We start from the raw sequence: 16,554 nt of genomic DNA on the forward strand, positions 1-16,554 counted from the left end.
CTTGTAGATATTGATTATATTAAATGAAATAGAAACAATTGTTTATATTTACATTTTAAAAAACGGTAACAGGATTGACCTTGCATGATGGCCCCCCTCAGTCAAGCCTCACAAATCATCAAAAATAAAACATTGTAGAGGAGCGAGAGAAACATGATTCTGTTGGAATCCAGGTTGAGAGATGATAGAAATGATGTCACTTGAATGTACATTATGTTACAAGGGTTTTTTGATGGTAACAGGGCTGACATGAAATCAGGGGACACCAATAAAATGATTTATATTTTATAGAAAAAGTGAATATTTATGCCAAAAACATTGCTTAACAATGAGACTATATTTAGAGCAATATGCAGATGTGATTTTTATATCATTTTGCTTTCATTTTGCAAATTAAACACAGGGCAAAAATGTTACCCTTACCAGCATAAATGCTATTTAAATTATTTAAATAAATAAATAAATAATGTTTAACTGACTTTTTTGATATAATATTGATGAACACATACATAGTAGTGCTATGCTTTTAAATTGCATATTTGTTGTTATATTAAATCTATGTTTGATTATTTCTTAGGGATGCAAAAGGCACAGATTTTCGTGGAAAGCATTTATCCACATACACGGCACTACTAACAGTGTGCACTTTGATTTACCATTATATTTTAGTTAAACTAAATTAAAAATAGCATAAAATTACCCTTTCAAATGTCTGTACCACCCCTTTAAAATTACAATTTTACTTAGGATTCAGTCAGCGGTTTAAATTGTATTTAGACATGACACACATTTTAGTTACAGGGTGGCAAAAATTGTGAACATACAATATACAACATACAAAAATAAAACAGATCTTGAGTATAAACACTCACACTTTGTTTAAATGAATCAATTTCACCATATTTTGGGGGATTTTTAAGCCTTAGTTTGTAGTACTTGTGAAATGTGCTATTTGCTATGTAGTGAGCAGGTTTCACCACTAGGTGGCAAATGTGCATTTTAAATGCAAATGTTGCACTTGGTTGTCTTGTTTTGATGCATGTAAACATTCTGCCCCAAACAGGAAGTCAGCAAGGCCATTCTATATATATTCAGTGCCATAACAAAGGAGACTCGTCCCATAATGGGACCAGTAACCTTACCGAGAACCTTTGTGTCCAAACTAAAGTGGGTAGCGTCCCTACACCTTGGTATTCCTGTCAGTTCCTTCAGACCGTCAACTGGGAATGGTCTTCATCTCTATGACTGTACTTTGCTTAGTGACTATGCTGTGCAAGCTGGTTAATCACATCTGCAAAGCCAGGGTTTATACCTTATTCTCATTGTCCAAGGAAAGTTCAGGACTTACTAGAAGTACATGAGGATATCACACTAAGGAAGTGGTGAATGCCCAATATTTGGGGCAGTATACTACTTAACATAAGTTTGATTGATGTCTCATACACCTTACATCAGGGGTGCCCAAACTCAGTCCTGGAGGGCCGGTGCTCCAACCCCAATTAGGCACACCTGAACCAGCTAATCAAGCTCTTACCAAGCATACTAGAAACTTCCCAGCAGGTGTGTTGAGGCAAGTCAGAGCTAAACTCTCCAGGACACTGGCCCTCCAGGACCGAGTTTGGGGACCCCGCCTTTTATCATCTCAAAAGATTAACAGTTGGCCTAGAGCGGTGCTTGAAGTGGAAAATTAGGTTTAGGTTTTGTTGTGGAGTTTAGGACAATTCGGCATAGATGTACACTACTGTGAACTTTCCTGGCTGCTCTCTACCAATGCACATCTATCTTCAGATCAAGACCTGGATGCACGAAGCTCAAGCAAGACAACGCTGGAAAGAGAGCGTGATGATCCGGCGCATGTTGATGGATTTCCCATGGAGAAGATGTCCAAACCCCAGAGGCAAAGCATTGAGAGGATGCATAGAGGTCAAAGAATCATCCTGTGGCTTCCCCGTGACATCATCCTTTGTGGGTCCTTCCTGTGTCTTTCATCACCCCACTGCTCCACCTTCCCAGGGTGCATCAGTAGTGCTGCCACAGCTGCATCCTCCCCAGATTATGAAGAGTGGAAGATGAGAACAGAACGTCACTAGAAACAGGGCATGTGGGAGGAAGAACCCAGAGGAAATCCTGACAGCTGAAAATAGTAATGGGAGCATGGAGGCCTGGTGCAGTAAAGCTCCACTGGGCCATGCTTTTCCAGACATCAGACACGGGCATTTCCTCATCAACAGATCCTCAAAATCCGACAAGGTACCTGACATCCTTCAGGAAACCATTAAACTGGGTAATGGACAAACTCTTTGGGAAAATGACATTTACTGCTTGGCCATTGCTAAAATTTTTAACAACCCTGCTGAAAAAAACAGCTAAAACCTTTTAGCTGGTCATCCAGCCTGGTTTTAGAGGGGTTTTGGCCACTTCCTTAGCTGGTCAGGCTGGTCTTAGCTGGTGAGGCTGGGAGAACAGCTGGAACGACTATCTAAAACCAGCCTGAAGTGGCCAAAACCCCTCTAAAACCAACCTGCTGACCAGCTAACACCAGGCTGAATGACCAGCTAAAACCATCTTAGGCTGGTCAGCAGGTTGGTTTTACAGGGGCTTTGGGCACTTCAGGCTGGCCAGGCTGGGAGACCAGGTAAAACCAGCTACTTTCAGCTTAAACCAGCTAAGACCAGCCAACCAGCCTAAGCAGGGAACCCTGTTAAAAAAAAAAAAAAAAAACACACACACACACAGCTAAAACCAGCCTAAGATGGTTTTAGCTGGTCATCCAGCCTGGTCATAGCTGGTCAGCAGGTTGGTTTTAGAGGGGTTTTGGCCACTTCAGGCTGGTCTTAGCTGGTCAGGTTGGGAGACCAGCTGGAACAACCAGCTAAAACCAGCTACTTCCACCTTAAACCCGCTAAGACCAGGCAACCATCTTAGACTGGTTTTTGGCTTTTTTTTTTTCCCCAGCAGGGAATAACAATGTTAAATCCTTTCTTGTGTCATTTGGAGGTTGACTTTCTTGGAAGTATGGAAGTATAATCACTATGGATCTGGGGCTCAGCTTTTGGCTAGTTAACCCTTGCTGCTAGTTTTCAGATTGATCATGGCACAAAGTCTGGACTCCGTAACAGCTTTTATTGGCCAGTGTGGGGCTGTATGCATTCTTGTGATATTATAAGTGTGTTGTTTTTTTCCATAAACCAGTTTAGTGCAAGATTATGTTGGTCATGTCACAGTGCTGAATGCCTAAACAACCCTGAAACAAATATCAATCTCTAACCTAATTCTTAACCATAACTATACTATAGTTTTGTAACAATTAAATCAGCTGCATGGTGAGGATAGCGCTTAGCTTCAGGGCAAAAACTATATTATGTGGGATAAACCAGTCTACAAGGCTACATAGTGAGGCCAGATGGAATTTAAAACATGGGTAATTAGCAAAATGAAAAAAATTAAGCCTGTCAAGCAACTGCCATTCAGATAAATGGGAATGCTAGCAGTTAGCTTTCTCTCTTAGATTATCTGCTTGTCTAATCAACGACAAATGCAGGAGTGTTTTAGGAAATCTGTTGTAATACAATCATTATTTTTGTTGTTCCGTTTGGTGCTGCTGGTGACTTATGTTAACATATTTTCATCTTTTGTTTTCCCTACAGTTATTTCACTGAGAAGCCGTGGCTTCAGCAGCTAGCGCTAGCACAGACACTAGCCAGACGCAACATTCAAAGCGTTCTGTGAGATGACCCTTTAAACCTGCTCTGACATCCCTTACAAAACAGATTACACAATGAAGTCAGAGGCAACTTGTCCAGAGAGTCAAAAACATGTTCATGTCCAGATTCTGTCTCTATGAAGTCTTTAGCTGTCCAGAATTTATTTTCACCACCACCGCCACTACGGAAAAATAAAAAATAAATAAATAAATAGACCTTATGAAACAATAGTAAAAAATAGACTGGTCAAAACAGCATTCCAGTCATTGTACAGATATGACATGAAACACTTGTTCACCACTAGTGTAAGCTATTGCATAGTAAAATTAAAGAATGAGTGTATTGAACTGAACAGCCTAACCAAACATAGGCCTACCTTGTTGAAAACAACAACAACAATAGAAACCACAGAAATTCTAATGGTTTCCACTACAAATACCATTACAAACATTACAAACCATCAACTTTTAACGATTAAAACTATTAAAGAAAGGCTTTCTGTTGTGTGTTTTGCGACATGTCCATTAGGATTTGTGGTTTTAACAAGCCACCAGTGAAAGGCGGCCGATTACCAATAGAGACTAATAGGCACCATTACAGTTTCCACTAAAACCAGTACAATTCCCATTATAACCTAATTCTGTGATGGTTTCTGTTGCGTTTTTTCCAGCAGGGTAGTGTTTCTTTATGTTTTTTCTTTACTATGAAAGTCAACCCTGTTGAAAAAAAACAGCATATGCTGGTTAGGTAGGTTTTGATGCTGGGATGCTGGTTTTAGCTGGTTTATGCTGGTCCTTAGCTGGTTTATGCTGGTCTCTTGCTGGTTTATGTTGGTCCTTAGCTGGATTATGCTGGTCCTTTGCTGGATTATGCTGGTCCTTTGCTGGATTATGCTGGTCCTTTGCTGGTTTATGCTGGTCCTTTGCTGGTTTATGCTAGTCCCTTGCTGGTTTATGCTGGTCCTTTGCTGGATTATGCTGGTCCTTTGCTGGTTTATGCTGGTCCTTAGCTAGTTTATGATGGTCCTTTGCTGGATTATGCTGGTCCTTTGCTGGATTATGCTGGTCCTTTGCTGGTTTATGCTGGTCCTTTGCTGGTTTATGCTAGTCCCTTGCTGGTTTATGCTGGTCCGTTGCTGGTTTATGTTGGTCCTTAGCTGGATTATGCTGGTCCTTTGCTGGTTTACGCTGGTCCTTAGCTAGTTTATGATGGTCCTTTGCTGGATTATGCTGGTCCTTTGCTGGATTATGCTGGTCCTTTTCTGGATTATGCTGGTCCTTTGCTGGTTTATGCTGGTCCCTTGCTGGTTTATGCTGGTCCCTTGCTGGTTTATGCTGGTCCTTTGCTGGTTCATGCTGGTCCTTTGCTGGTTCATGCTGGTCCTTAGCTGGTTTATGCTGGTCCTTTGCTGGATTATGCTGGTCCTTTGCTGGTTTATGCTGGTCCTTTGCTGGTTTATGCTGGTCCTTAGCTGGTCCAGGACCATCTTAAACCAGCTAAAGATCAGCATAAACCAGCAAAGGACCAGCTAAAACCAGCATCCCAGCATCAAAACCTACCTAACCAGCATATGCTGTTTTTTCACTTTGTGCAAACTGCTGCATTACTCAAAATTCATTCTTTTGTTTTCATCAGAGCAAAGAAATTTATGCAGGTTTGGAACAACCCCTTATGAAAATAACCATGATTTTATTATAATTAACTGTAGTAACCATGGGTTTTTTGGCGTCCCTGCTGAAAAAAAAAAACAAAAAAAAAAAAGCTAAAACCAGCCTAAGGTGGTAGCTGGGAGACCAGCTAAAACCAGCTAAGACCAGCCAACCAGCCTAGGCTGGTTTAAGCTGTTTTTTTTTTTCAGCAGGGGTATTGACTACCATTTGTATAACCACAGTTTTACTACAAATACAATGTTTAAACTATCGTTAGTGTAGCAAAACCATGGCTGCCCTGGTGAAAAAACAGCATATGCTGGTTAGGTATGTTTTGATGCTGGTTTAAGATGGTCCTTTGCTGGTTTATGCTGGTCTTAGCTGGTCATGTTGCTGGTCAAGGACCAGCATAAACCAACAAAGGACCAGCATAAACCAGCATCAAAACATACCTAACCAGCATATGCCGTTTTTTTTTTTTTTTTTTTTTTTTTTTTTTCAGGGTAATTTGTAGTTACCGTGTTTAACTATAGTAACCATGTTTTTTATTTATTTATTTATTTATTTATTTTAGTAAAACCTTGAATAATTTTCGTAAGGGACGTAGGGTGAGTAAGTGATCCCTTTAATACCTTGTATGTACAATTTGTCATCCACCCATGTATTTCGTACCTCTAAATGCATTCATTATTTTAAATGCACAATTTCAATGTATAAAGTCTGATCTTTTTTCAAAAGTGTGGACACCGAGTGGCTGTTGTGGAACTGCACTGCAGCTCTGGCCGTGTGTTTCACTCGGACTGTTTTTCGGTGCGCACACAGATGATCATGTGACTGTAAGACAGGAGAAGCTTCACTAAACATCATTCAGTTTACAAATATAACCTGGTGCTTTATTTTGTGTGATGATATATTAAAAGCGTCAGAAAATGCTGCTAGTTTTATCTGAGGAGCACAAGGAGCATTTAGGATTCTTGTCCGAAGTGGATCCAACGGGTAAGAGATACAAAAATATTCATTTGTGTTTGTTTATATCTGATATCTGTTTATCGGTAACAAATACGTGCTTCGTATAAAATGATAACATTTAAATACATTTTGTGAGTTACAGCGGGGTTCAAAAGTATGAGACCACAACAGCTTCTCTTTTTTAATGTTTACAGTATTGTTTATGATTTGAAAAAAGAGCTTTTGAGTAATGTTTCTTCTGTAATATTCTTCTGTTTCTTTCAGCATTTCTTATTATGTGTATTTCTAAATATTTCTTCGTTTAACATAACAAAATGCAAAAACGTTCTGTTTATTTCCAAGTTTAAATGATTTTTTTGTCCTGTATTTACTAAATGCATCCTTTATAAACATAAGAGATTAGTTTAGAGTTGATCTAAATATCACACACAAAGTTAATCACTGTAATAAAACATTTTAAATTAATTTCATTGTAATTTTCTGTTTGTCAGTTGTTGGTGAGTTCGGCAGAATCGCAGTGGAGTTTCTGAAAAAAGGCTCAAACCCTAAAATATATGAGGGAGCTGCACGTGAGTACAGTTGTGTTATTACTGTAATATGATGAGTTGTTTATGAGTTGATCCGTAGAATGGTGTTTTGAAAGGTGAATATCGTATGTGTTTTGTCCTTATGACAAAACATGAAGAAAAATTACACTTTTAACATTTTTGTCAATTTAAATGCATGCTTTCATATTCACATTTATATATTTTTTTTATTTTAAATGAAATATTATAATTGTTACATTCATTATTTATTTACTGTAAAAGGATTTTTAAAGTAAACATGCATTTTTTTTTTCATCAAATGATTATTTGCAAAGATAACGTGCATTAACAGCTGAAAATTACACACTTATTACAATTATACAGTAAATGCCAAGTCAGCATTAAATTCATAAACACTTTTGCTGTGAAATATTTTAAAATAATTTTAGTTTTGAATTAGTACATGCCAAACAGCTAGGTCATTTTACCTTCCTGACAGGATATCTAGAGCAGAATGTCACAGATTGATGTTGAATGTTGTTGTAGGGAAGCTGAATGTGTCGTCAGAGAGCGTCCAGCACGGCGTGGAGGGCTTGATGTATCTCCTGACCGAGAGCTCCAAACTAATGGTGCGTCTTTCCATCACAAACACTGATTGTTGCACACTAGGACTGCAACACCTGGATACAAGTGCCTGATAAATTGCTGTTCTACAGTAAACTATGACAATCCATCATTTTATAGCTACATTTCTTGTGTAATTTTGCAGATTTCGGAGGTGGATTTCCAGGACTCCGTATTGGTGTTGGGATTCTCAGAGGAGCTCAATAAACTTCTGCTCCAGCTGTATTTAGAGAACAGGAAGGAGATCCGACAGATTCTCAGCAAACTCGCCCCCAGCCTGCCCCATTATCACAACCTGGAGTGGAGGCTCGATGTTCAAGTAAGACTGAGGTTTTGCTCTGACACGTTTCAGACTCAAATCTGACTCAAAGCAAAAACATGAAGAACCAGTGTCAATACTGTTACCTAAAATTATTTTTATTTTTATTTTTTATCAGTTAAATGTCAAACAAATATAGAAATGTCTTATGAAAACGTAAACTTTAATATTAGAATTACAAACTACAACTGTAATAAAAGTAAAGAAAAGAAAGATAAGAAAGTAATAATAATAAATCTTTTAAATCATATATGTATGTGTATGTTATTATTTATTTATTTATTTAAATTAAATGTTTATCATATATATATATATATATATATATATATATATATAAAAATGAAAAAATAAATAAAAATAAAAAAGCTAAACAGAAATATATAAAAGCTTAAATAAAAGTAACAAAAATACACAACAAAATATTAATACAAATATTAGTAATAATATTAATGGCAACTAGCTAAAATTGTATACATATAATAAACTAATAAACAAACAAAATTACTGAAACAAACTAAAAATAAAATGAGAATTTAAAATCTAAAAACAAAAGTTAGAAATGGTGACTTGCAACTAACTGAAATTATGATGAATAAGTTCAAGTACTAAAGTACTAAACCTACAAGTGAAATAACAATACATTTAATTTAAATAAAAAAACAACAAAAGTACACAACAAATTTATAAAAACTTTAAATTAACCTAACTAGAAATTATGAAAGCTAAAAATCTAAAAATAAAGCTAATAACAAATATTAATAAAGTTCTTAGACTATTTAAATAATACTAAAATAACACAGCATCAGAGCCAAATTAACAGATATATATATATATATATATATATATATATATATATATATATATATATATATATTATATGTATAGAAGTTATTATACATTGTCACACAATTTATACCATTGAAAAAAAAAAAAACATTGCAAATAAAATAAGAATAAATGATAAAACAGTAATTATATAATTAAGATGTATAAATTCATATACTCTTTTTGATGGAAAATAATTAAAATAAGTGTAGTTTTGACAACTTCGTATATGTCAAACAGGTCATTTGACTTGGCTAAGTTTAAAGATATTCCAGGCAGAAACTGCAACAAATGTCACAGAAAACCCAAAGTTTGCAAGGCATAGAACATAATCATCTATCAAAAATTGTATGCGTAATAGTGTAAGTGACTGTTCAGTTTTTTTGTTCTGTGTAGTTGGCGAGTCGGGCGCTTCGGCATCAGGTGAAACCCACCGTGACCCTGAAGCTCCACCTGGAGGATGGTGCGAAGCGCAGCGCCCACGTCCTGCAGACGGATCCCGCCACACTGCAACATCTCATTCAAGAGCTGGAACGAGCGCTCGGCGAGCTCAAGACCAACCACTGCCGCCGCATCCTCCGCAACATCAAATAGATGACTGTCAACACTAATGAAAGGCTCAGAAGAGGAAGACAATTTACTCCTGATTACATTTGTATCATCAGTCTGCTCGTTTGATTGACTGTGAAGCAGTGATGCTCCACCGGCACTCCAGATGTTTCTTAGAGACAAATCAATGCAGATTTTATTGTTTAATTTGTGCCATAAGTATTAACTGGTGCCTTTGCTTTGTAGTAAATGGACAGTTCATTCAAAAATAAAAATCTGTCATTATTTACTGGAAGTCAAAGATTCACATATAATGTACTCACCCCTTGTCATCCAAGATGTTCATGTCTTTCTGTCTGTCTGCGTTTGAGATTAAAAAGTATATAAATTGTATTATTTTAATGAAAATAACCAATCGTTTCGTTAGATAAGATCCTTCTTCCTCGGCTAGGATCGTTTACAACCTGCATTTCATGCAAGTTCAAAATCGGGGCACCGTATCAGTCGATTATACTGAGAAAATGAAATATTTTCCTCAAAAACCATAATTTCTTTACGACTGAAGAAAGAAAGACATGAACATCTTGGATGACAAGGGAGTGAGTACATTATCTGTAAATTGATGTTCTGGAAGTGCAGTTCTCCTTTAATGTTCCAAACCTGTAAGCATTTCTTCCTTCCGTTGAAGACAAATGAAGATATTTTAAAAGAATGTTGGAAATTAATGGAATGTCCAATGGAACATAGAATGGAAGTCCGTGAGACCATGAATTTGGTTCTTTAAAATATCTTCATACTATATTCATAAGATATTTGTCAAAAGATATTTTGAAGAATGTTGATAACTGAAAGTTTCAGGTTTCACTGACTTCCAAAATATTTTTGTTCATACTATAGGAGCCAAAACCATTTCGTTACCAATATTCTTCAAAATATCTTCTTTTGTGTTCCACAGAAGAAAGGGGGTGCGTAAATGATGACAGAGTTGACTTGTTTTGACGGACTGTCTCTTTAAAGGAGAAGTCCACTTCCAGAACAACAAATAATTACTCAAATAACTACAAATAATTTACTCACCCCCTTGTCATCCAAGATGTTCATGTCTTTCTGTCTTCAGTTGTAAAAAAAAAAATGTTATTTGAGGAAAACATTTCATCATTTTTCTTCATATAATGGACTAGATTGGTGCCCCGATTTTGAACTTCCAAAATGTAGTTTAAATGCAGCTTCAAAGGGCTCTAAACGATCCCAGCCAAAGAAAAAAGGTCTTATCTAGCAAAACGATCTGACATTTTTTTTCAAAAAATTAAAATGTGTATACTTTTTAAGCACAAGAGCTTGTGTAGCACAGGCTCTGGGATGTGCGTTCAAGTACTATTGAATCATGTCGAAAGGTCACGCCGAACTGAGGCAGAACTACAGACCAGAGAAAGTCTAAGAAAGTGCAAGTAAGTCAAACGCTGTTTACAAAAAGAAAGATACAACGATGTTGGTCCATTCTGAAGTTGTAGGAGAAAATAATATGGAGTTTTTCGACAGCTGCATTAAACTACATTTTGGAAGTTCAAAATCGGAAGCACCATTGAAGTCCATTATATGAAGAAAAATCCTGAAATGTTTTCCTCAAAAACCATAATTTCTTTACAGCTGAAGACAGAAAGACATGAACATCTTGGATGACAAGGGGGTGAGTACATTATATGTAAACTGTTGTTCTGGAAGTGGACTTCTCCTTTAAGTGTGTGGAATTGAAGGGTGTTTGTGTGTATTTTTGGGTTGAGGGTTTACCTCCCCAGCAATACATGCATTTCTTGGACCAATTTATTAAACATCAATGTTTATTGCACTTTTTCTAAAATGTCCGTAAGGCCGAGTAATGATCAGGCCTATAGGCTGAACCTGCAGATTTTGTCCTCTCTTTTTTATGCACTTACTTTAAATGAAAATCTGCAGAAATCTGGAGAAGAAAAAGAAAACTGAAAGTGCAGTAGCAGATTCCTGCTAATGTTTCCTCACTGCACTGTTCATAGATGCTTATCCTTTCATTTGTTTTTCATCCGTTTGTGTAATAAAAACATAACCCTTCCAGTTTAACATGTATTATGTTATGAATACAATAAATGCAATAACAATATCAGGTTTACATTGAGCTAAAACTTGCCTGAAGCACTTACTCTTTTTTGAGTAATTTAACATGATTGTGAGTCATTTAGCCTTTGTTGAATTTCAGGGCAACTGTTTCCTTGTGTCAGGACAATTATTGATTTGCTAATTGCTAACTTTTAAACTACATGTTAGCGCAGTCATCCACTCCCTTATGCTCGAGGTTGTGGTGTAACTTCAACAGTATTAAAAACACGTGATGAACACACGCAATGATACAGTGTGACTGTGTTTAGCTTCATATATGAAGCAGTGCCCTGTCCGTTGATTAACTTTTTAGTTTTGATTTTGTTTATTAATGATAATTAATATTAGCCTGTTCAATATCCTTGATATTTTATAACTACAATCACAAATTAAAACAATAACAAATTATGACATTTTTTTTTCAGTAAACTTTACAGTAATGTTTTCTGTGTCATTTATAATATTATAATACTAATATTTCAAATCAGCTTTTATTTTTATATTTCCTGTTTTTCGATTTTATTTTATTTGATGGTTTAGTAATTATTTTGTGCTTTTTATATTTTCATTCATTTCAAAATATTTTTAACAAATTTTTGTTTTTTGTAGTTGTTGTTATTGTGTGTGTGTGCATGTTATTTTAATTTTAAATTTAGTTTTAAATTTTAACTGCAATGTACTTATTACAGTTAGTTGCCAAAGCAGTATTACTCATTGTTTTATTTATTTATTTATTTTACGTTTTTCATCTTTTAGCTTTGTTCTAATTATCAAAAAATGTTGAGTTTTTATTGTAGTTTATATCCCATTTTACTTCCACATTGTTCTGTATTTTGGAGTGAAACTGGATATTCAACAGGACACAGTGTAGGGCGGGATATCCAGAACTAATTGGACAGTGAAAAGCGTCCCTATATGACGGATGAAAGAGTAAAAAATTTGGGCTGGGGGTCCAGAGTCACACATATGCATTATGTTTATTGGTTTAAACTATGTAATCCTAATGAACGGATGTTTTATGTGCCACACACCAATCTTAAACTGAGGTGTAAGTGTGTGTTTGAGTGCGCATTTGTTGAAGATGTGAGTGTTGTGGGGACAGAAGGAGCTGATGACAGGTGTGTTTCCCATGAAGGCAGTCTGAACTGCGAGCTAACATTAGCTCAGCTCCTGCTGATGTCAACTGTTCCTCATCACAGATGGACAGTGTGTGTGAACACTCTCCGTCTCTCACATCACGGGATATAGGCAGGACGCACTTCTTCAACTGTGCCTGAATTGTCAGAATCCTTCTCAGTAAGACACAATGACTTGCAATTCTAAGAATCGTTGACTCATTCTTTTGTCAGATGAATATAATCATCTCCACACATGAACATGTGCATTAGACATGTACTGTACGATGATTATGAGGTGTGACTGTGTGTCGGCTGGGATTTACGGTTGACCTGATAAACGGCTTCACAACACATCTGACCCACATCTTTACACATACACGGCTCCACATTATAAAATACTACCAATGCTAGTGAAAATTAATTTTTATACAAACCCTGAGCTCCAAAAGGAATCTTCCTCCTTTGCTGTGAGAATATCATTTTATTCATTACAAAATCAAACCAAAAATAATTAAATAAATAAAACTAAGCTAAATAAAAAGGCTACACATGTAATTTAATACAATACATAATAGTAAACATCAAAAATGTTACATTAGTTATTTACAGAGCTCGGTAGTAACTGATTACATTACATTTTAAAGTACTCGTAATCAGACTACAGTTACTCTTTTATTGATTGCATGATTACATATTATCGAAATCCCTTTAAGGCAAGTCATTTCGCTCGGCGGCCATCTTTGAAATGTCCCTCGGGCAGGCAAGTGCTGTTTCTATTTTTTTTGGATGGGGAAACATAAAATTCTCCAAAACTGTTCACCAAGCTTACGATTAAATTTCATATTTTAAATCACCAATTAAATCTGACAAGAACTGCCTCATAAATACAGTTCCTTATGCTCCAATAGCGTTAAAAAACTTGTTTTTTGAGGTAAGATCAGCCAGTGCGCATGCGCAGTACTGAACGCGTGTCTCAGAACGCTGAATGTTTCTATACACCGGAATTTCAAACGGCATATGTTGGCGCCAATAACCTCACGGTTAGTGCGCAGACAAACAGTGCAATTACGGTCTCGGCGACCCGAGTTCGAATCCCGCTTTGTAGTCTTTTGCCGATCCCACTCCCTTCTCTCTTCACCTAATGCTTTCCTGTCTAATCTGCACTGTCCTGTCCGAATAAAGGCACAAAAAAAGCCCCAAAAAACTTCTAACGGCAGCTGCAGTGACGTGCTGACTTTACAAATCAATGTTTGGCTCTTTCATTAAGAAGGCGGGGCTTCGCGGCCATAATGAGCGTGGCATCTTTTCCCATTCAAAACTGACAAGGGACAAGTCTTGGCTATTCTATAGTCTTTGATATTATTCACAAAATAAGAATAAATTATTTTTGTTAGAATTATTGTAGAATAAATTATTTTTTTCTTTCTAAAATCACTATTACTTATAAATGTTCAAAAAGTCTTCCAGATTTGTCCATGTAAGGCTTTTGCCTTTTAGACACACTAAAATGCACAAATTCATTTTTTTTTTTTTTCAGGGTGCCCAAACATTTTTTTTTTTTTTTGTCAGTCAAACCTCTTTCATTTAATAAATTTACCCGAATTGTTTTCACGAAATTAATGTAATAGGATAATAATCAAGTAATATTAGTATTATATTTGTGTTAATATTAATAAATAAGTAAAATTTGCATATTCATAGTTCAAAAGTAATCTAAAAGTAATCCAAAAGTAGTCTGATTACATTACCTAAAATGTGTAATGGATTTTGGAATCAGTAATGGACTACAATTTGTAACCCAGCACAGGTTATTTAGTACATTAATACAATACACTTAAATGACATTTAATATTATTATTGCAATATTACAATAATATAAATTATTGAAGTTTGGAAACATACAGGAGGGCAATCAAGGTTGAGACTGGTTTAAAGGGCCAGTTGTTTTTTCACATGGGTGATAGGTATTGGGTAACTTTTTTGGCTTCAGTAAAATAAATAAATAAAAATGTATTATGTGTTTACTCAGGCTGTTTCTGTTTTATGTTGTATTTTGTTTCAATATACACAACGCAGAAGAAATCAGGATGGGGCACTTTTCACAGCAATGCATATATATATACAGGGCTGTTTGGTTTTATTATATGCATATAACAAAACTTCCTGTTGAGGAACTTCTCAACAAACATGTATTAGCTATGTATTATTACAAACATCTATAGCTAAAAAGGAGAACACGTCTGTAATTTCTTAGTCTTAATCTTACTTTTAATACATGCACTAGAAAAAAAAGTCGAACTGTTTAGCTATGAGAGTGTGTTTACATGGCTGTGTTAATTGTTTTCAGAACAGTTACATTAAAATGTGTGAAATTGATTAAGAAAAAGTCTATTTATATACTATTATAGTATTTATTTTTGTACTATAATATGCATAACACTTTACAATAAGGTGTCATTTGTTAACATTAGTTATTGTATTAACTAACATAATGAACAAAGAACAATACATTTATTACACTTTTTATTAATCTTTGTTAATGTTATTTTGTTCATGTTAGTTCACAGTGCATTAACTAATGTTAACAAACAAAACTAGTGATTTTAATAATGTATTAGTAAATGCTGAAATGAACATTAACTATTAGTAAATGCGGTATATTGTTCATTCTTAGTTCATGTTAACTAATGTAGTTAACTAATAATGAACCTTATTGTAAAATGTTAACAGATGAAGAGTTCATTTGCAAGAACAGATTACACATTTCAAAAATCATGTTTTTAATTTTCTTTTTTTTATTATATATATATATATATATATATATATATATATATATTTTTTTTTTTTTTTTTTATTTTAATTTTATTTTTATTTTTATATATATATATATATATATAGTGTTGGGTTGTTTTGATCAAAACAACAACAACAACAAACAATAAAACAGCTAATAAGGTTAACTAACACAATAAAACAATAAAAACATCATAACACAATAAAAAATATAATTTATGAATATATGAGTTATCTGTGTATATTTTAACAAATGATTTTATTTAGAAATTAAAATAATTTAATTTTAAATATTTTAATTAATAAATAATAAAAATAATTTAATTTAATCCATTATTTTATTTTTTTGTGATTTCTTGTTTTTATTGCTTTTTATTGTTTTACTTTTTTTATATTGCATCATTTTTTAAATTTCACTTTTAGGTTTTGTAATTTGATTTTTTTTTATTTCAGTTAGTTGCAAAGGAAACATTTTTCATTTTTGCTTAAGCGTTTTAAAGTATTTTAAATGTTTACATTTTCTATAAATACATTAATTCTAAATAAATGTTCTAAATAAATAGATGTTTTACATGTAATTAAATAACTCTAATTACCTAATACATTATATAACTTACACACCAAATATGAATTAATTATTTCTCAATATGATTAATTATTATTGAGGAATTTATTGAGGAACAAATAATTATTCCTCAATAATTATTTCTCATTATTTAATACATTACATTAATAAGTATGGGAATTATGGATAAAAATAACAGGTGTTTATAACATATTAGAGATCACAAAGCTAATGATTAAATTTACAATATGTATTTAATAATGATTAAATGGACAATATTTGTTAGCATTTATCTGGCATTTTTAATGTATTGTTTAAAAATTTAATTACAATATTAACAATAATTAACGTAATAATAAATACAGTGTTTTTTTTTTGTTCGTTTTTTTTTAATATACAGTAAAGTAGTAAAATATCAAATACATTTTTTAAATCCATATTTAATAGATTAAAAAAAAATGGTTAGATAATTGTGTCTTTTTATTCAAAGGCAATTTGATTTTGAGTACCACACCAGTTTAAAAAACATTTGTTAAACTGTTAAATTCGGGAAAAATCAGTAGATAAACCTATTGAACAAAACTGTGTGGTACTGATGAGTTGAATATTCATGAGGGCTGGAGTTAGTGAATATTCATGAGTGACACAGGAGCCGCTCAGGGAGAGCTGGAGCGAGAGCGAGAGCGAGAGCGAGAGAGAGAGAGAGAGAGAGAGAGAGAGAGAGAGAGAGAGAGAGAGAGAGAGAGAGAGAGAGAGAGAGAGAGAGAGAGAGAGAGAGAGAG

At 34.4% G+C, this 16,554-nt stretch overlaps 1 protein-coding gene across 1 annotated transcript; it reads left to right on the forward strand.

The window, feature by feature from the left end:
* Positions 1–6,132: 6,132 nt before the first annotated feature.
* On the forward strand, positions 6,133–11,303 carry commd2 (COMM domain containing 2). Its single transcript, XM_051095631.1, has 5 exons — positions 6,133–6,349; positions 6,814–6,891; positions 7,396–7,478; positions 7,619–7,792; positions 9,014–11,303. The coding sequence occupies exons 1-5, from the start codon at positions 6,283–6,285 to the stop codon at positions 9,209–9,211; spliced, it is 600 nt and encodes a 199-aa protein (XP_050951588.1). The 5' UTR covers positions 6,133–6,282; the 3' UTR covers positions 9,212–11,303.
* Positions 11,304–16,554: the final 5,251 nt, after the last annotated feature.

The sequence above is a fragment of the Labeo rohita genome, chromosome 22 (genome assembly GCF_022985175.1).
Source record: "Labeo rohita strain BAU-BD-2019 chromosome 22, IGBB_LRoh.1.0, whole genome shotgun sequence".
Taxonomy (NCBI): Eukaryota; Metazoa; Chordata; class Actinopteri; order Cypriniformes; family Cyprinidae; genus Labeo; species Labeo rohita.